The sequence below is a fragment of the Seriola lalandi genome, unplaced genomic scaffold (genome assembly GCF_002814215.2).
Source record: "Seriola lalandi dorsalis isolate HSWRI2012SDOR001 ecotype SW California unplaced genomic scaffold, Sedor1 jcf7180002054688, whole genome shotgun sequence".
Lineage (NCBI taxonomy): Eukaryota > Metazoa > Chordata > Actinopteri > Carangiformes > Carangidae > Seriola > Seriola lalandi.
The window spans coordinates 396440-421395 of NW_019525241.1; the positions used below are offsets into that span (position 1 = coordinate 396440).

Sequence of the window (24956 nt, forward strand, 5' to 3'; positions counted from 1 at the left end):
CACCCACCACCCACCCCCAATCCTTCACTTAATTATGTCCCGTGAATGAAGTTCATCTTTCATGCTGCCAGCAGCCGGCAGCGTGGCTCGCCCGTTCTGGGCTATCTAATCATGGCGCAGAGACTAAACTAAATTTAGACAGCCGGCTTGTGATGCCTGGCGGGCCCTAATGGGGGCTGACATCTCAAGACACTCTGCTGATGTACAGGATACACTCTGCTCGGGCAGGCCGCAACCACCGTTGACTAATGCTGATGACTTGTGAACCAGTTTGTTTTGCTCAGAAAGTTTTCAAGGGGATCACACACACAGAGGTAAAGGACTGTGCTGACTAAGGCCATTCGAGCTTAATGAAATTCAGCATTTACATTTTAGGATCTTAGCCAATGCTCCCAGTATGTGTGTGTGTGTGTATACCTGACAGCAATCTACATGTAATCTACATGTGGCACGTAAAGCAGTGACAAAGAGGTCCAAGTGATACAAACTTGGACACTTTTATTCAAATAGCAAGCCAATCAGCCGTGTGTGTTTACGGCAGAGGATTTGTGGATGCAGGTTAACACAGTGGACGAGGTATTTTAATGGTGGCAATGATAATGTGATAATCATTAGGGGAACTGTAGTGATTTTACACATCAAGGTCTGTTTAAAAGGTGTTGGGGAGTAGTACTTCTACATATGTGAAGTTGTATAAAGCCTTTACACTGCGGCTTCAGAGGGAGCCTGACAAATTGCCTAAAGTGATGTCACTTGAGTCAGAGAAGCACTAAATTGGAGGAAAACTCTTTTAATGTTATCACAAATGTAGTGAGGAATCTGAGGCCCTCAATGTGAAGGACAAGATTCAGGTACATTTTGAAACTCTCTGCAAATGAAAGCCTGACTGATAAATCAGCTGATATTTGCTTATTGCAAATATATTGATATGCTGTATGTCGACTATTAATCAAAACAAATATCAGTGCAGAAATGCTAAAAATATGATTGAGGTCATTAAACTGTCAACCACAGAGAACTGTGTTAATATTTTAGATCATTGTTACAGCCCTTACAAGGACACCTAGAAAGCGTTTTTTCTAAAAAAAAGTGAATTGTTGGTCTGCCACATCAGAGGCCGAACTGCAGAAAGCACTGCAGGATACAGGCCAGGACAAGTAAGCACTGTTGATGTTAATGAGCTAACACATGTGGTCAAGTGCTATATCGCTAAATTGACTGATGATGTGGCTCCCGAGGTAACTGGAAAAATCTATCCAAATCAGAAACCATGGGCCGACAAATCAATACGCGAGGTCTTAAAGGCCTGCACTGCAGAGCACCGGTGACCCGACACCTAATAAAGCAGAGTCCCACAAACTTAGAAAAGCAGTAAAAGCAGCATTACAGAGACAGAGTGGAGGCACAGCTGGGTGAACAAACAGTAGAAGTGAAGGGCAGGGTCTAAAAACTATCACGGACTACAGTGGACGGGCCAGCGCCACCGTGGAAGCGAGCTCCTCTCTGTTTGAGGATTTAACCAACTTTTTTGCACATTTTGACACGAGCCACACCAGAGGCTGCACTGCTGCTGCTGACACTTAGGTCAACTATAGAGCCACTGGCACGGACTCAAAGGGTGACTGCTCATTAACTGTCACAGCACTGGAAGTGGAAAAAACTCTGAGAAGGGTAAACACCAGGAAAGCTGCGGGCCCAGATCTCATTCCAGGAAGAGTGCTCAAGACTTGCAGAGACCAGTGACTGATGAATTGTTATCGGGTGTTTGTTTTTTTCATTATTCGTATTTAAAAAAATCTAGTGTTGGTCGGGCAATACTGTCAAGCATAAAGCATAGTATTGGCCTCAAAAATGCAGTATCAGTCTAGCTATAATTCCATTCTTTCACAATAAAAGCCTTCCAGGACAGATATATGACCTCTGAAACACTTTATGGTTTTAAAAGTGAAATCGATGGAAGAAGTGATGACTTTGCATTGACACCAGTGGCACCAAATTTCTGTACTACAGCAACAAGAACAGATGAGAAAATGGAGATTCTTACTAAAATATGGTAAAGTATACTTATAAAAAAGGAAAAATCTGAATCTAAGGCTTGCCTCTAATAACAGCGTGCCTCGTCAGTTGTGGTAAATTAAGACTACAGTCACTATTAGCGAATGGAGGCTGTGATATTTAAAGTGTCATTTCTGCTGTGAAATATCTCCAACGTTCTCTTTTTCCATTTCAGGATAAGGATGTTTTCATTCATTCTAGCATGTTGTACATAAAAGGGAGCGAAATGAGGTACCCAGGTCCGGTTCAGGAAATAGCAATAATAAAAATCAAGAAGAAAGCACAAAATAAAACATGATTATATTTAGGTTATTTAGACAGGAACATAACCCATTATTTTGCTAAGCAGTGCACTTTCCTTATTCTATCGCCTAGCCCACTTCATGCTCCCCTTCTATCAGTCGTGTAGCGTAGTGGTTTAAGCAGGCGCCCCGTGTGTAGAGGCTACAGTCCTCGCTGCAGTTGGCCCCGGTTCGAATCCCGCATCGGACGGCCTTTCGCTGAATGTCATTCCCCCTCTCTCTGTTTCCTGTCACTCTCCACTGTGCTGTCCATTAAAGGCATAAAAAGCCCAAAAAAATATACTTTAAAAAAAAAAAAAAAAAAGAATGGCTCAATTCGCAAACTTGTCTTTGATGTAGTTTTATCTACTTGAAACAACTTGATGCAACAGGTTGGTGCATAGAAGTCACCAAAAGTTAGTTTTAGAGGACAAAAAGTTAACTGTAAAGAGGGGGGGTCTGTAAGGATTTCATGGCCACTGGGGTAGCAGTGATAGCAAGCAAAGTCTCTAGGGTTGGATAAACAATAAAGGCCTGTCGCTTGGTTAGAACAAAGGCCTGTCATTTGCTTTTGTTGTTGGTTGTATTTTTTCCCCTTGTAATCTGCATGTCCAGATGGCTGGATGACTTTCTCCCTCACAGCATCGTTAAAAGTGCAGCACAGCTGGCAGACTGAGAGTGAGCAAACTATGAGTGAGAAGCAAAAGAGCGCAAGGAAATGAAAAAAGTGAAAGAGCTTAGAGAACAAAAAAGAAAGAGGCAAAACTAGACTGACGCCGAGAAGTATGGAGAAAATGGGAGCATCTCTTACCCAGATCTGTGTTGGGCCCAGCCAGCAACTGCTTGAACTTATCCAGACGGGACGCCTCCCTCTCAGTCATGGCTGGGGTGCCAGATGTGTTCTGGTCAGCCATGCGAGCCACTAGTGGGATGACGGGTGGCCGGTGGGGCAGAGACCGCTGTCTGTGGAGGGCTGCGCACTCACCTGCTGCTTCTGGTGGGCGGATAAAGACATGAGACAGGGTGGAGCTTACATTAACACACACACACACACACACAACAAATGGAGGGATTTCACAAGATGCAGCACAGGATCTTGTGGATGTGATGAAGTTGAAGAGAACATATTTCAATACATAAATAAAAGGATTGGAGATTTTGCATTTAGAACCAGGTGTTATGTCACTACAGAATCTGATCAGAGTTGTGTGTTTAGATCTCAGTCTTCAGGAACTTTACATTTTCAAAAGAGCATGGGTTTTGCTCTAATGTATTAGTTTCTCACTCATGTTCTTCCTCCTGATCCCTGGGTGAGAGAGGTATCGGTGGAGGCTAACAGCTTTCTACAGCTCCATATTGCTCCGTACTCACTAAACCATGGCAACCTTTGAGCGATCCAATCAAATCTCAAGGATCTGATTTAAATCTCTTTTCACTGCGACTTTACCGAGCCCGGTTTCATCTGAAAAGAGAATTCCATTTATTCTGTTTAGAGGGCAGTACAACTTTGATTAGCCTTTTTTCAAGAGAAAGAAAAAATGTCCATGACCTTCCCTCAGCTTTAATTTGAACAGCAGAAAGGTGACACCATGTTGCAGTAACTGCTGTGCACTAGGGTTGTCACGATACCAAATTTCTGTTTCGATACCGATACCAATATGTATTTCGATACTTTTCGATACTTTTTGTAAAAAATATTTCATTATATTATGTATTGCCTTAATGGGTTATTTAAATATTTAAAGAATGTAATTTAATTTTTAAAAATATATTTTTTAATGTATTTATTAACCATGGACATGTTTTAGCTCTCTGTTTGCAGGCTACTGTAGGTTTACTACTGGGCTGGGAGGGGCTTTGTACTTCTTTCATTGACATTACAGTGCAGTGAACTGGTGAACAACACTATCACCTGTCGTTCTTGACTGAAGTCTCGTAACAAGACCGCATGGTTGTCTTTTAAATGTTTCGACAGGTTTGAAGTGTTGCCTGCTTTTGCGAGACACACTTTGTAGCACCGCTTGCACTGCGGTGCTTCTGGGTTCAGTGGCTCGCCTTTATCGTTCGGTTTGAACCTGAAATATTTCCACACCGTACTTCGGGCCCCCATTTTGTCCACAAGTAAGGGCTTTTCTGCAGCTGCCATCTCTATCTACTGTATTTTCTTCAACCCGCTCCGTCTGTCCAAGACGCGACTTGTCGTTTCTCTCTCCTCCTCAGTCTAAACATGCGAGTGCGCGTGGGAGGCGGCTTACATCTGCTCGGGCAACTACGTCACACTCGCTGGCCTCGCTGTGCTTAAAGAGACAGGCTCCAATTTACCAATTCATTTGCATTCAATAAAATGAAATAAAAGTACCGTTTGTTTTTAAATGCTGGTATAGTACCGTTTTCAAAACTCTAGTATCGCGGTACTATACTGGTACCGGTATACCGTGCAACCCTACTGTGCACAGCAACTTGGTATGTTGTTTTGCTTGTTAGTTAGCGACAGCTTTTTCAGGTTCACCATCCGTAATCCGCATTACTAAAGAAGTATTTAAGAGTAGGAATGTAGCCAACACATGTACTATATGATATCAGCATAACCTACACTTGTAACCCAGTCCGACTATTGTATTTTAGCTATAACGTTACAGTAATCCTCTAATTTTTTTCTAGCCAGGTGGTAATGGATGGAGTTACTGTTAATGGTTTATTTTATAATGAGCCTGCAGGATGGCAGCAGTTGTTGCAAAATTTCTGTGAAGCATTTATAACGGGTATACAAGCACATTAATTCAGTCTGCTGAGGGCCACATGTTCTCCAAGATGTGCAAAACGGCAAAAGAAAAAAAACAACATCACACACAAACACAACAAAACAGAGAAGCCACACTCACAAACAAGTTATGAACAAACTGATGAGGTCAGGACGTCAGTATGGAGAGAGATGCTCCTTCTGTCACACTAAGCAAAGGTTTATAAAGAGCCCTGCCAACATTTCTCAGTGCTACGGCAAACTAAGACACATATATTGTGTGCGGAGGGAGTCGCACAAACACTCCATTGCAATTAAGAAAACTGGAGCGCTGCCGATTTTAATACGCTTTTCAGTTTTTACAGGAACAAATAAAAAGCTACAAATCTGTTCTCAACTACTTTATTTGCACTTTCAAAAATTAAAAAAGATTATGAAAGCCGGCGGCAGTTTCTTTGTACTGGAACCTTTTTTGTGACTGTAACAATGAGCCCCTTTTATAGTCTATTTAATAACTTTTAATGTTTAAGGGGCTGTAAAAGAAAAAAGCCAAGTTAGAGCAAGTTGGTTATGTCCACTTGTCTATCACAGTATAATGCTTCAATTATTACAAATAAGGGAGGAAAAATACATGCATGCAAGAGCATAAACAGAGAGCACATCCCCTGAACCCATATTACAGACAATTACACAGTAGCATAGTGTATATTTTTGTCAGGAATAACAGAGGCTGCACAGATCCCCATTGACCACTAACGTGTGGCAGGACGATGAGTGCCAAGTCTATGAGAGATATATGGAGAGAGTCTAAGCATCACTAATGAAAGCCACGCTGTGTACATTATCTAATTAGACTGGGGCAAGTGTGCTCACTCTATTCTTTGTTTTCTTTATTGTCAAGAGAAGACAAAAGAACAAGAGAACAGATATAGAGAATATATACAATATAATAAAACACCAGCAAACAAAGCAGTCTGCCTTACTACAACTGTGCGTGTCACTTGGTTAACCCCCCTGCCAAGTACATTGAGTGTGCATGTATTAAAGGTTTGCGTCTGTTTTTGCTGATGACATGATCACTAAAGGTGCAGAAATGTGTCGTCTTGCATCTCCCTGTATCCATACATGACGTGACAGTGCATGCAGGCCTGTACTGCACCTTCTCTGAGGAGATAAGAAGAACTGCCTGAAGGCAACAGGCTCCTTATGTTATCTCTATCCAAACACAGCAACTGGCAGATCAGCAGACACCCAGGCAGACAGGCAGATGACCTGCCAGACAGGACAGCAGCGTCTGCTGCTACTGCTGCTGATGTTACAACCTGCAATGCAACAGTAGCGCCATCTCTTCGCAACCCCCCGCCCTCTTCTATGTGTTTAGAAGGAGCACAGTGCTACTGTGACCTGGTTTACGTTTCAACACTTCAACACCAACTTTTAACTAAAATGCTTTGATTATAAAGGTTTGAGTATTTGCATGTTCTCACACAGTTTCAATGCTGTACTCTCTGCCCAAACCACAAGCAAGTCCAATCAAAGCACAACATTGGCAGTCTATCAGTAACCCTGCTCTACAGAGTGAAAACATCTGCCAAATATTTTTCGCTCATTTCTCTGCTGTTTGGAAGCTGAATGGTTTTTGCTGAAACTTCATATTATTTGAATTTGGTGTCACATAAGCAGCTGTGAGACCAGTGTGAATGAATACACAAAAACAATGATGCAGAGAAAAATAATTGTGGTTTTCAAACTTGTAAAAGTGAGAAAGTGGTTTCCTGACTATGTTCATCTATTCTATTCGATTCAAAATAGAAAACCATTAAAAGTCAATATGCTGACATTTCCTGTGTCAACAATTAACCCTTATTTATACAGGATGAACACCTTGTTTATAGGAAGATTAAAATAAAATCATGAAACAACGTTAAAAGCTATAGGCAGGTACTCTATGGGGTGATAGGTGATGGTTGTATTCCTGGTACACAGAGGTTTCAGGATGTCTTTTCAGAATATTCCATGACACTGGTGCACTACAAGTAAACGCAGTCCAGCTTTTAGTATGCAGCTGAGCCAGAAAACTTTCTCAACACTGAGCAATGGTGTTCACTAACCTTTAGGTGACCCAATTGGAGCTTCGCTGTGGGACTTCACCAGGCGGCCATCAGTATAAGGGCTGCTTTGGGAGGCAAACGACACCTCTGGGCTGGTTACGTCTCCCTCCTCCACCCTGTCCTCTTCGTCCTCCTCGTCCTCCTCTTCCTCCTCCGCTACCTCCTCCTGTGTGTCCTCTTCTCTATGTTCCAGCTCTGTTGTGTCGTCCAGCCTCTGTCTCTCCTGCTGCTTGCTGTGATTCTCAATCACCTGTAGAGTTTACAAAAAAAGATATGAGCCTTTGAACTCCACATACAGTATCAAATAATGTTTTCAGACCCACATAAATTTTGTAAAGCACAACAACATCTAGAAATGAATGTTCCTATACTTCCTCATCTGAAGAATGTTTCTATTCTAGGATTTTATCTTTCTTTTATTTAGTATAAAACATACAGATATATTTTATCTATGTCAATTTTCAATTTTAAGGTTAATTCAACTGACTATTAATTTCTTTGTTTAGTTTATATTAAATAAAAAACAAAATCATATATAGACTCTTTGGTTCAATAAAAAATATCTGGATAATAACCACTACAACATCCAGTTTCTATATGTGTAACTAAACTTAAGTAAAAATGAAATGGCATAAACCCATATTAAATGCACAGATCTGCATTCAGACAGAAAATTAAACGGTTTTGTCAGTCCCCTGATTTTCATTTCGATCCTTCCAAGAGCATTAACTGTGACTGTATTATTATAAGACTGAGATTTCTTGCCATTTTCAGTAATTATATTGTCTTAAAAAAAAGAAAAAGGTGTTTTGCCCTATTCAGTTGACTATTTTAACGTTGGTGTAATGCTTTAAATAGACATAAAAGGCACTGTGGATTCTTTTTCAAATCCCTGCATGTGTTCACCTTATTGGCCGTCTCCATAACCACCTCGATGTTAAGATTTTGCGCAGCCATGGCCAGCAGCTCATCATCATCATCCCCGACATCCCAGGCGTCACTTGTGATGCTCTCAAACTCCTGGAAGGTGGTCGCCTTTTTGGGCTTGCCTGGCGTCGCCGGAGTAGGCTTGTTGCCTGCTTTAATTAGACTGGAGGACCGAGAGAGAGCCATGAAGACAGGGGAGATAAGGGAGAGAGGATGAGATTAAGAGAATTGAGAGAAAAGGAGAAGGGAATGGAGAAAAAAACAGACAAGGTGAGCAGAAAGGCAAGGGGAGAAAGGAGATAAAGTAAATAAGTACAATGAGGATAAGAAAAAAATGGGCAGGAATGAACAGTGAATCATTTTGACACTGACAGATAGGGAAGGAAATAAAAGAACACCAGCCCTTTGAAAAAAAGAGGTGACCAATTCATAAATGAACTAACATTTGAACTGAACAGAGGGTGTAAAATATTTAAATTTTACACTCTGACAGTTTTTTTTTTTTTTTTTTTTTTTTAAGTAATTCACATCACTCACGGGTAAGTGAGTCACCATCCCTACACACACAAGACTCTTTTAAACAGAGATCCCCCTATATTGTCGTTAAGAAGACCCCTCATTATGTTGCCTTTGCTTGATTACACTGAAACAAACCAAACTGGCATAATGCCGCCCCAGTGTGTGAGTATGCCAGTTCATGCCAGTGTTCGAGGATCGGAGGCATCACAGCATCAGCGTTTTTCCCGGCTGTCCCTTTTACGTGGCCTTCGATCAGGCTGTGTGACTTCCCCGACTGCCAGCTTAATGACGGAACAACAATGCCCCCACCCTTCCATGTTTGTACCTTTTATACTGAACAGCAGAGCGAAATAAAGGTGCAATATTCACCTTGAACAGGGTGTGTATAAAGGGCTAGAAAATATTACTTGAATCAAAAGCAGCAAACACCTAAAAGGATGGACTCTGGCCAAGTTCAGAAGCCAAAATTTCACTCAGTTAGTTTCTTTGCACTGCACGGATACCCTTTCATTCAGCGGGAACAAGAAATGCAACAGAAAGAGAGAATTCAATGAAACTCAACCTTTCCTGTTTAATCATGCAATGCGGAAAGAGGGAAAAGGGAGGGGGGAAAGGGGAGAGGGGAGAGGGGGAGAGAGACGAAGGTGCTCTGATTTCTTACAAAGACAAGGATTACCATAATAAAGAGAGAGACTTGTCCACATTAGCTCACTTCCATCATAAATTAGAAGAAAAGAGAAAGTCTGAACTTATACTCTGACAAAAAAAAACAAGCAAATTAAATTCAACCCCCTGCGGAAATCTACATGATTAAACATCAGACAGAAGAAAGAAAGGGATTATTACTGAATAAAAGGATGTTTTCCTATCTGTGAGTGAGTGAGTGAGTCAGTGAGTGTGTGAGTGAGTGAGTGAGTGAGTGTGTGTGTGTGTGTGTGTGTGTGTGTGTGTGTGTGTGTGTTTGGGAGGGGCTGGAACAAAATAGGTACAACTTGTTATAAAAGAAGTTGAAAAAGTCTGAAATATTTTGAAATCAGAAGTGAATGATGATGATGCTTTCAAAAAAGTTTTCAACACACTTAACATTTCAAGACAGCAGTTTTTCTGTTATTTTTTTCACTTTAGATAAAATGTTTATTGTATTTATTGTAAATTCCAGGCTTTTTCTTATTAAATAATGAATTAAATCATATATTCATTCATCCAACATTTAAACTTTTCAAATAAGATAAAATAACAACAAACTGAATTATGCTGAAGTTACTTTAAGCTGGTCACCTATCCATCTAGCAGCTAGATTTTCTGGTAGGGTCAGTTCCTCTAAAACGGCATAACAGGAAGGGCCAAACGGTGCAAACAAAAGGTTACCAGAGTTATACTGTAATATTAAATATATGACATTTTATCAATTCAAGCATGATGCAGTTATAGCTACACCCAGGTGTGTAATGTTTGTGCCTTCGTCACCTTCCAAATGGCAAAAGAAACAGGTCCACATTCCTAGTTGCACCATCAATGCATGCCACAGCTTTCTGTCCTCTGTAACACCCTTAAAAATCTTTGCATTGTTATTTTGCATTGTTTTTCATCTCCTGCAAAGTCATCACTCTCTAGTGGCATTCATGTCGAATAGCAATGGAAGAAAACTATTGGAACTTCATTCAAATGTCATTGTACATGACTGAACTTCTGTCTTATGCTTATGAGATCATCTATAACACCCACACTGTTTAGCATCTAAGAACCATTAACCTCCTGAGTAAGAGATCCACCTCCCATTCAACCAGGAAGAGAAAGGAAACACTTTACACTGGTACACACTAGATAAACCTGCTTGCTTGTCAAAAAGTTATCTGATGGGATCTTCCATGATTAGGGGTGATATAGTTTAATACAATGTTACATTTAGACAAATCTGTTTTTAAAGGATGTTTTATAATTGTCCAAACTGAGACACATTGTTAATACACAGAAACTTAGGGAAGTAAAAGTCCAACAACTGTTCAGATTCTCCAACAAGATCACGGGGTACTTTAACCAAAAAAGAAGAAGTATATTTCACTTACTTAGCATGAAGGAGCGGGTCGAAAGGTGGATGTTGTGCGCCATATACATGTTGAATGCTGAGGAAGTGAGGAAGAGATCATGTAAATGAATGAGCTCATTCAAAACTGGCTGTCAATCTAGCCATGTTAGCTTCGAGTTATCCCAAACAATACCAGTTAAAACTGTAATAATTCTAAGAGTGACAAAAATGACATTAATTCGTTGTAAGACAATAGCTACTCCGTAGTATAAAACGGTTACTCCTTCTTTAGTTACAACTCTGTGAGTGCGGTGTGGGTAAATTACTTAACTGTTAGCCGCTGTTAGCAACGTAGCTCTTAGCCAGCTAACAGCAGCAAGGTGTAAACTGCCTGCGAGACTAATTTAATGCAGGCATTGGTACAATACACGGACAGAAACTAGCAAACTTTGTACAATACACCAGGGCAGTCAGTGAAAGTGAAAGTTGCGTTTGAAGCTCAACAGTGCAGCGTCAGTTCAGTAAGGCTAGCTACGCTAAGCTAGCCAACAGGAGGGAACACGTCACTCACCTGCCAGGAACCTTGGCTGCGTTTCTTTTCCAGAACTGTTTTCTGTTTCCGTCGCTCGACATTTTCCCTCTGCGGCCCCAGCCAGTCTTAAACACTAACACCCAAACGCTGTCGTTATCTGTAAAACGTGAAAATCGTGTTTATTTACACCAGGTCCCCCTTCTCCAAAACTCAGAAAGCTGCCATGTTGATACTGCCTAATGGGTGAGCAAACCAGGCTGTGATTGGCTGAAGCGACACTTCCTCACCGTGAGCCAATCACAAGTGAGATTTGCTGCTAGGTGGCTTGAGGAGCAGTGACGTCATGCCCCGCTGTCTTTGCTTTGTTGACAGAAACTACAAACTACAAACTGTGTGTCAATCAAAAGAGAGACCACCAGCATCAGGACCACAGGCACAGAGAAAAAAATACTTAACATTCCCAGTATTTACCATTGCTACAGCACCTCTAAACAAATGTATTTATTCTCCAGTAAGCTTTACTGTTGTTTAGAATTGTTTATATGGTATTCATACATTATTATTCAGATACAACTTTGAAAAGATGGGGCGTTTATAGAATATAAGATAACGTTTTTCTGAAAATACATTGTTTGTATTGATGGATGCCATGATGATTAATGAATGACAAGTTTTAATTGCTATGTTATTAACAAGGCAATTCATCAATTCACACTCACTATAGTGGGGGGAGAAGTCGCAGGAGAGATCATTAAATATACCAAGAATGCAACACTGCACAACAACCGAAGCTGTAGCAGAGACATAAAGAAATATTAAATAAATGTTTCACTCTTACAGTGTAAGACATAGCTTTGACAAAATCCTTTTTAATTTCCTTAACTGTCTCTTGTTCCCTGCAGTTAAAGCATGCGCACAGCTTGAGAAAAAAAACTTAGACAACCACTGCAGATGGAGAGATGGGTGCTAACATAAAATGTTTTTATTATTACAATATTTTCATCATCTTGAATTCAGCTCAGTTTCTTTTCAGCTTATGAGCTAAAAGCAGAGGGCAAAGCAGGTAAACACAGTTTAGTCATCATTTTTTGTTGATGTTGGTCTTTGTCTCATAATGATCACTGTCTGAGGGATACGTCAGGTTAAGGTTATTATTCAACTCTTCAGTCTGGAACCAGGGAGGCGCCTAAACTGCTCACTGAGTCATAAATTTGAGAGGGTATGTGTTTATGCAAAGTGCTGATGCAGTGTTGTTCCACAGGATTGAAGTAGCCAGGGGAAAAAAAGGTAAGAGCTACCACTCTGTCATTTTTTTCTGATACGGCAAACTTCATGTCTGCTGTCAGGTGTTATTTGTATTAATGGAAAATTTGCAAATGTTGTAACAGGTTTTTTTGTTGAAATACCTGGGGCTTATTTCATTTTATTTATATTATTTTATTTTATTTTAATTTAGGCTTATATGCTATGCAAGTTCTAGGACTGAATGTTAAGAGACATCAGGGGCATCATTCAATTTCAAAACAAACTCAAACACATTTTTGAAAAAAAACATTAAAAAAAAAATAGAAATGAAACCTTCGAAGATGTGTGGTTCTTCTTTGATATGGAAAATTACACACTGTCTGTACATTCTGAATGAAAATATAATGTTTATTGTATTCCCATACCATTATTGATTGGATTTTCTATTTAACACAGTTATAGATATATAAAAGTATCAAGATTTCTATAGCCAATGTGACATAAACTGCAACAATTTATTCAATTAATTAATCAATTTTTATTTCATATTAAGGCCTTTCATGCAAAACATAAATAGAAAAATTAAAGACTATTCTAGATCCATGCTTTTGTTGTACGAAGTTACAGAATGGAAAGTAGGCCAGTTACATTCTTACTCCTGAGTGAATCATCTTGCTCATACACGATCTTTGTCTGAAGTCCTCACTACTCTCCTGACAGCCTGGGCCGACGGACACACCGACTCAACACACCACACACGCTCAAACGCGTTTTGCTGTGCGGGCCGCGACGAAGTTGAGATGAGGATCATCGGACGGCAGCGTTAACTAATGACACGTCTGAGCGAAATGATGGAAAAACAGCCCAGATTACTGTCTTCGAAGCTTTTCCAGAGGCACAGACAGTTTGAAGTTGTTCTCAATCGCAGTGATTTGGCTTGGAAGGAAATTGAGAAGAGCAGACAACGAAGCTCAGGCATCAGCAGGGAATCTGAAACAGGTGAGTGAATGAGTTAGGCAGATGCTTTTGGGTCATGTGTTTAAACTTAAGAAATGTAGGTTACGTCAAGTAAATCAGTTAAAAGTTTGATATAACATATTTACACAAAACATATTAATGAAATAATCACAAAAGGTCAAAATGTTAAACCTGTTCCTCTTATGACAGTAAATCCTTTGCCCTTTGTAAGTGTAACTATTGTCACCCAGAAGCAGCAGTGTTCTCCCTCTGCTCTCCTTATCAGGATCATGCACATGTTGAGGGAGCAACAGTCGGGTCATGTAGCTCCCGGAGTCTGGGTCTGTGCACTGACAAGAGCAGGTCACATAGGTGGGCTCTCAGTCAGAGATAATTAGGAGGCACCCTTTCTTACAAGCAACCACTACCTGGGGTTGACTGTTATTTAATATGTCCCTGAGGAAGGAGTTCATTCATTCTTTCATTAAACTCGCTCATGAAAGCTGTTTTCTGCCCCAGTGAGCTCTTTGAAAAATCTCCAAAAATGTGATCTTTTTAGAAACTAATTAAAAACAGTCTTGAATTCAGCTGGGTCACTAAGTTTCGAGTTTTTATCCTGCAGAGTTTGATAAGGCAAAAGGAGGCAGAATTTACATAAAACACAGGGTATGGAATTCTACAACTCAAGTTAGAAGGACAAATGTGAGGGTCTCTGTACTACACACATTCATTCATACTGTTTACCAAGAAGTTCAAACTTAGCCTAGTTATATTACATAAGTTTGAGATTTATGCATTGCTGAATTAAAATGGATTTCAGTTCAACTAGTTATTGCATACAGATTAGTTGTTATTGCCAAGTGTATTCTCACTGTTGTGCAGCTAACTAAGATAACATAAGCTTGCTGATATATAATGATTGAAGACTGAAAGAGGTAATATGAAATATGGTAGACACATCTGACCTAAGAACAGCTTCATTAATACATTTGAACGAGGACTGTACAAATAAAAATATATCACATTGCCACCTTAAACTCTTATGCTCCAAGTTGTGATGTTCTATTTACATAGGTGATGATATTAACCAGTTTACGTTTAAAAAAAAATATATATATAATATAAGATATTTGTTACATTTTAATGGTTCAACCCTATTAAATAGTAAATTTCTAGTCTGAAACCAGCTAGGTAATAACTTAAAAGCTGCTTTTCCACCAATAACTTAAGTCCAGGAGCTCCCCCAGGGGAAAGCTCAAGTTTCACAGTGAAAACACTTGGAAGATTAAGCAAATGAGTGTGCTGACATATCTAGGAGGAGGAAGCGGTTATAACAATTCTTGAGCTGCTCCATCCTTATTATTGTTGGCTATATGAACTACAAGCAGGACAGTGTGTTTGTAGTTGCAGGTTTTTAAAAAATGGCGGGTGTATAGCAATGACCAATCAGTGACATCTCTCTGATTCCTCTGGTGGAGATGCAGGTAGGAGAACTGAGTTCCTCAAAAGTTTCCTGTTCCCCTAGTGGAAGTTCCTGCGGTGGAAAGCGATGTGTTAACGAATAGCCAAGTTTGTGTCTCTATAGGTTCTCTTCACTATCACTGTGGTTGTCGAGCAGTGCTCCAAATTTTTGGTCCTTTCCATCCTTTGCATCAGACAACTTCACCACTTAATCCAGACGTCCTTATAACCTCCCGGGGCTAATGTTTGTTCATCTAGATGAGTTCCCTGGTCTGCAATTACTGTACCACATCGAGTGGAGTGATTACAGCTGGCACTGCACACTTCAGTTTAAACCTGGCCATTGACCTTCCTCAAAGTGGTATCAAGCGCTCCATAATAACCTGCCATAAAGACTTTCATTTATTGAGTCAATGTTCATAGCAGTTATATCATCCCCCCCCACAGTGATCTTTGGGACAAGACCAGGTCAGTTTACTTGGGAGTTAGGAATCAAGGAGTCCTTGTCAGTAATAAATATGCAGTAAGTTCAACATTAAACACTGCTGTTTATGGCGTCACATTCATTTCTGAGTACATCAAACGACTTGTGCTTAAGCAAACTAAGACTGCTAAACATGTTTACTTTTTTACACTTGTAGTCCTTGAGCAGTGTGTGGTTATCATTAGCGGTCAGTGCAGTGTAGTTAATCAGTTACTATAGTGAAGACAGGAGTGTTGGTGACTGGAATTTTCCTTAACTTCTTTGCGACTACCCAAACATGAAATGCTCTATTTATATTTCTGGTTTTACATGTTGATGATTTACATCATGGGCTGCTCAAATATTCCACACTTCCTTTTCTGTGCACCACTTTGTGTGTGTGTGTGTGTGTGTGTGTGTGTGTGTGTGTGTGTGTCTGTGTGTGTGTGTTTACCTTAGATTTGTCTGAGCAGTCTGACACTAACAGGTGAAATGTCCATGAGATATTTGTTCTAGAGCTGGCTGAGTTTTTTTTTTTTTGGTTGTTTATTACCAAAAAAATCAAGCTGGGATATTAGAAGAAATATGATGGATGGAAGGAGACATGTTAGTTGGTTCATATTTTGACATTTTTCTATCAAATAACATTTAGAAGCCAAGAGAATCAGTGAGTCCACTGTGGCTCCGAGAAGGCAGAAAAAGTTAATCTCAGCTGGTAGCAGAAAATCATGCAGCGTGACTCAAATTTGACAGGTATTCCTCAGCCTCTGTTTTCCATTTTTGCCCAATATATTTTCCTTAATATCAAACCGACACAAGTGCCATAAATGCCAAGAGGAATTGTTATGAGCGGGAAACGTCACTCTGGTCTTGATGTTTTGGCTTAGGCTTAGTGGATGCTGCTGCTTGACATTTAAGTGGATTTGGTTGAATCAGAGCATCTATCAGTCAGATGTGCTGAGTAGAGCACAAGACAGGGTTTCCCTAGCCAGGAATGTTATTTGTATACACACAAAGACTCGCTCTCACAGACACACAAAATCCGAACAATATGATGGCATGGCCTCTGAGTCTAGAGCAAATCTAGAGTAAATGCATGTTCCCATCTTGGAGGAAAATCTTGAATAAATCATGGAATATGCTTTAGAGAGCGTCTCACTGTTCCTGCAAATCACTATGCTTAGCGAGGAGTACTTCCTCAGGCCCTGTATATCTCTCTTGGCCAGAGGGGGAGGGTTTAGATATTTGTTTTTCCTGATGGCAAAGCTGAATACATAGCCAACATTTTACAGTGATGGATTCACTTATTCACTTGTTTTAAAATCAGGCTGAAATAGGGTCTCAACATCACGGGATTTCCTCTTTGACAAAAAATTCCATAGTAAAATCCACTTTCCATATTCCATTAGATTTGCAGGTGTTTGGTGACCTGATGAAGGCGCTAGGCAAAAAGTCAGATCAAAGTGATGACAAATCATCCTTAGAGGAACATCAATGTCTGAACAAAATTTGATGGCAATCCATCCATTTGTTGTGGATACCTTTCACTAAAAACAATGTGTTCACCTCATGTTGGTGCTAGAGGAAAAGTCAAGGCATTACCAAAGTCACAGGGATATATCAGCAGGGGACTATGACTATCTGTACAAAATTTTGTTACAATTTGTTCCGTAGGTGTTAATATATTTCAGTGGATAAATGAACCTTTTGACCTTTTGGTGGCACTATTTGAGTCAATAGACCATCAAAGTCATTAGGCTGCATCCTCTGGGGACCATGAATGTCTGTACAACATTTTGTTTCAATTAATTGAGTAAGTGTAAAGATATTTCAGTGGAGAGATGAAACATTTTGACCTTTTGGTGACACTAGTTGAGTCAATAGATCATCATTATTGTCGTTAGGCTTCATCCTCTGGGGACAATGGATGTCTGTACAGAATTTCATGATCCAGTAGTTGCTGAGATATGTCAGTCTGCACTAAAGTGATGGACTGTCCAGCTGCCACTGCAATGTCTAAAGCCATGTCGCTACCATGACTAACATTCCACGAGAAGCACATTAAATAGGAGATCCATAGGATTTCATTTTCCTTTCAGAAAATCGAGGTAACAAAAAAGTAAGTCTGCAGTTTGTTTTCAAAGCAATGACATGTATTGACTGTTGCGTTTGGCACAGGTAGTGAACTAGCGGTATCGCTGTACCCCCAGTGACTGTTCTCCTGTTATACCTTCCACCTTGGCTGTCCTTTCTTCTCCATCTGTTTGCCTAAGCGTTGGCTTAACAAACCCATTGTGCCTGGGAGAAATCCACGTCTTGTTTGACAGCTTACTGCCATGTGTACCCAGGCAGATCTGTGCTTTGTAATCTAAAGCTGGTGCTCAATGCACAGCCCTGTCTGTACATTGAGAGACGGCTGCAGAGGGAGGGAGAGAGATACAGAGAAATAAACACTGCCAGAAAACGACAGCTGGAGATCGGGTAAACTGTGCAGGTTTATACCGCATTATTGGCAACAATACAGGCCCTTTCATTACACTGATTGTATTTAATTACCTGCGATTTAGTTAGGACCTCTAAAGCTAATTACTGTACGCAATGAATCAATGACCTGGATGATGACATGTTGGTATGGATGAGTAATGAAGAAGTGCATACCCATCCGCGCCATGGTAGAACACCCACCTTGTTTGATAATAACTCACATTTTTGGAAGTATTGCGGTACAACTGTTGTTTACATACACCCAGCATCAACCGATATTCAGCATGTGGCCAAAAATGCTTAAATAGTACGTTGAATACCCAACAATATAAACAGTTTTATCAGTTTCACACCCTCAGTTAAGTCTTATCTCTTCTCTTGCACCTGTGTTGCATGTCACTTGGAATGCAATATATAAAAGCAAAACAGGAATGACATAAAAACAACATAGTGTGGGAACACCTAAGAACGCAAGCGTTTCCTTAAGCTTTCACTAGCTTGTCCTCTAACACACTGTCAGTGCCAAACCACAGTAACAATATAGGGATTACATATTGATTCACAGTGTAAAGGGAGGGGTGCAGAGGACAACGGCAGAATATGAATATGATGACAGCTCGTTGTTGTCAGAGGACTAAAGGAAGACGAGGGCAGGCGCTGTGTGCTGTCAGAGATATCATGCACACAAACATAGAATCTCTTGTGCAAACATGAATTCATAAGATAGACGTTAGAGAAGTTAATACAGTCATCTCCAAATCTATCACACACTTTTATCATTTTACATTTGGGTTGATGATCGAATCTGGGTTGGGTCACTTCAACACCCATGCGCAAAAAAATCCAGGGTGTGACAAGGAAGTCACAGACGTTATGTTGATGTGTGGCACTGTGTTACCAGTATTGTGAATGGAATCCTGTCAAGTGGGATGTCATCCTGTTTTGGGGAAGCAGGATGAGAAGGATCAAGAATCCAGTCAAAACATTTCAACAGGTACTCATTGAACCACCATAATACTAAGTAATGTCTTAACTAAAAGTACTGTTCTAAAGTCAGTTTTGGTTGCTCATTAGTCATCACAGGTGAAAAATACTAACTTACCACCACAAAGACTGAAGTCCAGCTCCCATCAGCAGCGTTTGACCGCATAAAGGCTCAATCAGTGGTTGGTCGCAGGGCCAAAGTAAATCTGCACAACTTTGGTCAACTTTGACACAGGAATATGTGCCATTGACCAACTATAGCAAGCTGTCTTGATGATGCTGTTCAAAGTGAAAAGAGGCCAAAATGGTGGAAGCTGTTATAGCTTATGAGCTTCAATGGTTGCACCATCTGTTGTCCTTTAACCACCTCTGTTGTAGTACAAGCTGCTTCACAATAGAGGAACGGTTTGCAAACAGTTTAGAAACAGGAGTCGATGGTAAAAATTTGTCTTTTGAATTACTGATGTGAAATTATTGTCCTGCTAGTATCCCAGTTTGCTCGGAGATAATTTTATTCTTCATTCAATAACTTTTTCATGAATGAAATACAATCTCTGGAATACAATACCAGGCGGAAGTAAAGAGCACAGTATAGTCACTCTGGGAACTGCTGTTTCTGACAAGCGCTAGCATGTTAGCGATTAGTTCTCCCGCTACAGTAGTTTACAAACTAGCCCTACAACCTGCTAGAACCAAATATTTCACCAAGAATCAAAGATAAATTTCCCTATGCCACTTTCTGGTGTGACCGACCCAAGCCTTAATACAGTGGTGGGAGGCCAGTTAAATCACCCTTTCCAAATTGGAAGACAATGGCAAAGAAAAAAGTTATGAAATAAAGAAGTAAAACCCTTTATGACTTGGGATATATAGCAGGGCTTTTGAAAGTACAAAAATGCAGGGTTAGTGTAGCGTAACATATGGTTTCCACCTAGCTACAATCCTTCCAATCAAAAGGTATAATACTGCTCTGCCCTTTTTCCTTGTGTGCATGTCTCCCACAATGAACAACAGCTCTTCTTCGGAGCCATATTCTTGAATTACATGGTGGATTGTATTTCTACCAAAAGAGCTGAATTTAACTGACCTCCTGAGCTCCATTACATTAACACAAAGATCTTCTTTGTTCCATTATTATAGGATACAGTTATTGCCAGGACCAGTAGCTCTCAATCCCAGTCGAGTCATGTGGGACTTTTAGCCCTCTAGGGAGTTAAAGGGCCACTTCAGTAATTTTACACATTATGACTAGCTCTTTTTCTAAATATGACATACTTAAAAACAGACCATAACAGTAGCCAGTGCTAGAACAGAGACTCCAGGTTAATGATGCTTACATTATCAGATGTAGGATTTAGTTGATTGAATGATAGAACATACAGATCAGTACTTATCAGTGGTTCCCAGTGTCTGGACATTACCAAGTGGTCACAAAAAAAACTGAGGGGGGTCTCTAGATGATTACATGCAATAGAAGAGCAGGAAAAAAAGCGAATTTCTGAAAAAAATTTGTATTTTTTTCAGACTTTCCCCTATTGTTTTTTTCTTGTTCATTTTACCTGTACACCTCAGGGAAGGAATAATCACTTTTTAGATGGTCACAACCTGTAGACATTTTCAATCTGCAACAAGCTTCATTTTAATGAGCCACTGATGTCTACAATCATGTGCATCACAAATTCAGATTTTTCAGATATCTCCAAACTGGTCATGGCTCTTTAACTTCAGTGCAGGTGTTAGTCCATCTCATGTGGTTACAATGGAAGCCAGTCGCACCCTGAGCCCCGGAGGACTTGGATGTTTCTGGCTCAGTAGAGAAAGGCACTAACAATGCCAGAGCTAGGGATTACATTCACGCTCAGGGCAAATCAACTCACTGCCATTGCCAGAATTTGAAGTCCGGAGCAACACATGCCAGGCTTGGAGAATGATTCTCTATGTTGCTTCTTGTCCTCTTTTCATGTGACTATCTCTTTGAACTTGGTCTTATTCCCATGGCGGTCAACTTGAACCTCTTATGAGGGGGAAAGTGAAACCTGAGCTGAAACCTGACAGGTTGTTTGTTTGTGACAGTCGTATACCAAAAAGGCAGCTATGTGTTATTTTGTAAACTTCTCAATAGAAACAAATGGATCTCATTTCCGTGTCTGGAAATGAGGAAATCAACAACAAAGTCAGCACCTCTAAAGTACACTTATTAGCAACTGTAAGCAGAGAACAAGCAAAAATACTTTCACGCCCTCACTTATTTCTTCATACCTCGTTTGTTTAATCTGTGTAAAATCCAATGTGTAAAAACATCAGATTGTGGTTTGATGGACTATTTCTCAGCCAGACGCAATCTGGGAGGCAGATTTTGTAACCAGCTGCTGGTTGTAGCTTTATATTTAAGAGAGTGGTATCAGTATTGCTGTTTAACGCTCTGCAAGCCAACACATTTCCAAACTTTAAAGTGATGTACTGTATTTGCCACTTTATTATTATTATTATTATTATTATTATTATTATTATTATTATTATTATTATATGTAGGTAACCAGCATGTATGTAAATTAACCCCCCCTGTTAAATTCAAGTGGATATTAATAGTTAATTTGATCATTGTTAGGTCTAAGCAGTCGTGCCTCAGGGGTTTAGATATCACGTCAGTTGGAATCACATCCATAAATACTTCTGGCACATCGGGAGATATATGTTGAAAAAGTTGTAAACTCCCAAGGTTTAAACTCTATGGCTTTATAAGAAAACACATCAATAGCACCTGGCAGTCTCAAGTGTTTACAGTGGGCTCATCTGAGAATCGAGTCAGCAACACAAACACAGAGTGTCACGCTCCAGGTCACACTAATTTCATCACTTATGCTTTGAATGCCGTGGAAATGACAATATTAATGTTTGTTTTTAATTTTGTGCTGTCTAGGTCCTCCTCATGACTGATCATTTGTAGTTTGTCTCCTGGAGATGTTGGAGCTTGTCCTCTTCGGCTAAATCGTCACAAGTCTTTTATTTGGAGCAAATGCAGTGGTGCCAAACTTTGAAACTGACGAAAAAGAAGTTAATGGAAAAAATATAAAATAGATGCCATTCATTCTAAAATCGTTGCAGGAAATGGACGGTAGACGTAGACTATTGCATGACTCGAAATGAAACCGGTCTTCTATATCAGTGTTCTCAGGTATCTCCGCAGCTTTACAGCAACAAAACAAACATTTGAATGATTTCCTTCAAGTGCAGAACAAGTTCCAGACTTTAGAGAATAAACCTTTTCCCTCCTCTGTGCCTGAAAAGCTGACTTTTTGCAGATAGCAGACCTCTCCGGCTCTCAGTAACACACTGAGCCCTGTGGTATGAATAGGCAGTGCACACTGGCTGACTGCCAGTGCTAAGATTCTTTTCAAGCACAAAGAAAAGTATGTCAGTGCAGAGCAGAGAGGATCTGCCTTGTATGGCCGAGGGCTTAGCATGTAGCTTAGGGACTGCACCGAGCTAAAAAGTGGGGAATTTGTGTGTGGGTATGTGTTCTCGATGTGTGTGTGGTGATGGGATTATTGTGTGTGTGTGTGTGTGTGTGTGTGTGTGTGTGTGTGTGTGTGTGTGTGCGCGCGCATATGTGAGCGAGCGCGTGTGTTTATCCTTTTGTGAGTGTGTGTGGCAGGGTTACTGGAGCAGTGTTACAAAGTGGGGATGTCAGCTATTGTTTCCAGTTCCTTCCCCAACACAGTTCACTGGGATTGTTAGCTTTGTGCTTGTTTCTGGGGTTAATTTGGCCAAGTTGTCCAAAGTATTGGCCTGCTCAGAGAGATAGAGAGAGATAGAGAGAGAGAGAAAGAGATAGAGAGAGACAGAGAGAAAGAGACTGACTGACTGTTTTTTTGTTGTTGACAGAAGAAGCTTTGACTACCAGGTTAAATAAAATATTTCATACATTTTTCATTTTTTTGGATTTCACCTGAAGCTATTGAAGCTTAAGATAACAAACATGTAAATTTGTATGTTAAAAGATAAGCTATTCTAATATATTCCACTCAGTGTTTTGGCACAACTCAGGCACAAGTTTGGTTCTTAGATATATATAAAAAAAAAAACATCAAATGCTAGATTTCCTGTTGAATTATCTCAAATCTTACACAATTTGTTGTAATCTTGGGTTCGTTCTCACTACAGTTGTCACTGTCAACATGCAACATTTTACCAATAAGATAATCTGCTCTTGCTTATCTGTTTATGCTTGCATGAAATGATGTCTGATATTTTAGAACATCCTGTTCAACACACTGTGTTTATTTTCTCAGCACACCTCAGTGATAAGTCAAACTATCAGTATTACATGTTGCACCGCTTGTTACAGCATCAGTTGAAGTAGATTTGAGATGCAGCTATCCACCTGCTGGGTTTATCATTTACATAATCGCATGCACTTGCGTAAAAGGTGCGCTTAAATCAACAGCTTAAGCAATACATTTCCTCATTGACCTGTTTGTGCAAGATACTCCCTCTTAAGTCTCATTGTAAACATCCACAGGTGTTAGTCAGTGTGACATTAACCTAAATCTTATTGTCAATAAGGAGCCACTAAGATATTTCTCAGAAGGAAAAGCACATGTAAATAAGTGTAATATTTACATATGATATTATGATATTATATTTAGCTGCTTCAGTTTCAGCGCCCTGGTATTGTGCATGCTAGCTCCTTCCCTATCAGTGGCCACAAGTTGGAATTATAGGATAATGGTAAATGCTAAAACATGGTGTGAGAGTAGTATAGGGGTGAGGAGTTATAAAGTCAACAAAGTGTCTCACTTGTGTCACTTACACAGTATTTTATCTATCTAAAGTCTGCTAACATTTGCTAACATGAGCTACTGTTAGCAACTGGTCATGCCAGACCAAGTAGGCTAAACAGCAAAACCCTTTGAATTGAGCAAAACTGTGTTTTATTTCTTATGAACAGTGTTGAGTACTAAGGTTTTACACGTTATCAAGCTAGCTAATTGACTCAATAATGTCAGTATTATAACATTATATTATCTAAAGTTTGCTAACATTAGAAAGTGTATGACACCAAGTAAGCAGCAGAGGTCGTCAAAGTATTGAACTAAAGCTGAATTTTATTGCTTATGAACACTGTCGAGCAGTAACATATTATTTCGTAACATGTAAGAGTAATGTGGTTACTTTAATGAGTAGTGTAAGATAACAATTTCAATTTCTTACAGATACTAATCCCAGTAATGCTCTGTCACGTTGAGCTAGGGAGTCGACTGGTTTTCTGTCCTGTGCATGTAGTTTGATGGAGGGTTGATATCAGTTCCGTCTCTCTACTTTCGGTCAGTCAGCTTAACCTCTACCTAAAGAGGATGAATGTGCCTCCAGGTAGCGCCAAAGTTGGTTTTTGTAACATGTTAAGTCTGCGTAGCTTACTAGCCACTGTAAAGCCTACATCAGAAATCACCAGGTTAGATTTGTTCAGAGTTGGAGGTTATGCAGCTTCACTGTGAGCACAGGACGTTCAGAGTGCTGTGTGCAGTGGTCATGATCAGTAAATACCAAACCATAGGATGGCTGCTTATTAAACTACAATGTCTCATTTTCTAATCCTGAACGTGTTAAATATGAAAGATAAGGCATGGGTCTTCCCTCTCGCTCCAAAGACGCGTGGGTCAGGCTCTGAAAACTCTGAATCGAATGTATCCATTGGTGTACTGTATATGTGTGATACAGTGACCTAACCAATGATCTGGTAGTGTCAGGCCCCCAGTGACCCTGAACAGGATAAGCAGTTTAGAAAATAGATAGGAATATTTAAGTCACAGTAACGTTCAGTAATCTATTATATATTCTAATTCAACACCAACAATCACTCTGGCAGAGCACTCGGTGTCATTTTTCAAATAGTTGGAATGAAACTCCTCATTCTTTTTTTTTTTTCTGAAATAAAGCCATTACCATATGGCCATAACTCTTCTTCCTATTTGTCAAAGTGTGAATATCGATGGCCATAAAGTTATTCATGCCTGCATGGCGCATCATCTTTATTTGAGAAAGAAATGAAATCCTATTCCCTCAGACTCCCAGGAGAGAAATAATATGTCATGCCTCCCTCCCATTCATTTCACCATATCAGCTGAAAAAATTTGTTGGAGTGACTGGAATGACTGTATGTGATGCAGT

At 39.9% G+C, this 24956-nt stretch overlaps 2 protein-coding genes across 4 annotated transcripts in view; one reads left to right on the forward strand and one right to left on the reverse strand.

Moving 5' to 3' along the window:
• Positions 1-11430, reverse strand: part of tbc1d22a (TBC1 domain family, member 22a) — a 119166-nt gene extending 107736 nt beyond the window's left edge. For all 3 annotated transcript variants that reach the window (XM_023422994.2, XM_023422995.2, XM_087178428.1), the window contains exons 1-5: positions 11231-11430; positions 10700-10756; positions 8094-8277; positions 7188-7437; positions 3148-3330 (exon numbers count right to left, since the gene is read on the reverse strand). In XM_023422994.2, the coding sequence (XP_023278762.1) occupies positions 3148-3330; positions 7188-7437; positions 8094-8277; positions 10700-10756; positions 11231-11292 (736 nt within the window). In that variant the 5' untranslated portion in view covers positions 11293-11430. The remainder of the gene's footprint in view (positions 1-3147; positions 3331-7187; positions 7438-8093; positions 8278-10699; positions 10757-11230) is intronic.
• A 1735-nt stretch (positions 11431-13165) lies between these two features.
• cerk (ceramide kinase) overlaps positions 13166-24956 on the forward strand; it is a 41320-nt gene continuing 29529 nt past the window's right edge. Inside the window, exon 1 of the mRNA XM_023423034.2 lies at positions 13166-13435. Within this exon, the coding sequence (XP_023278802.1) occupies positions 13267-13435 (169 nt within the window). The 5' untranslated portion in view covers positions 13166-13266. The remainder of the gene's footprint in view (positions 13436-24956) is intronic.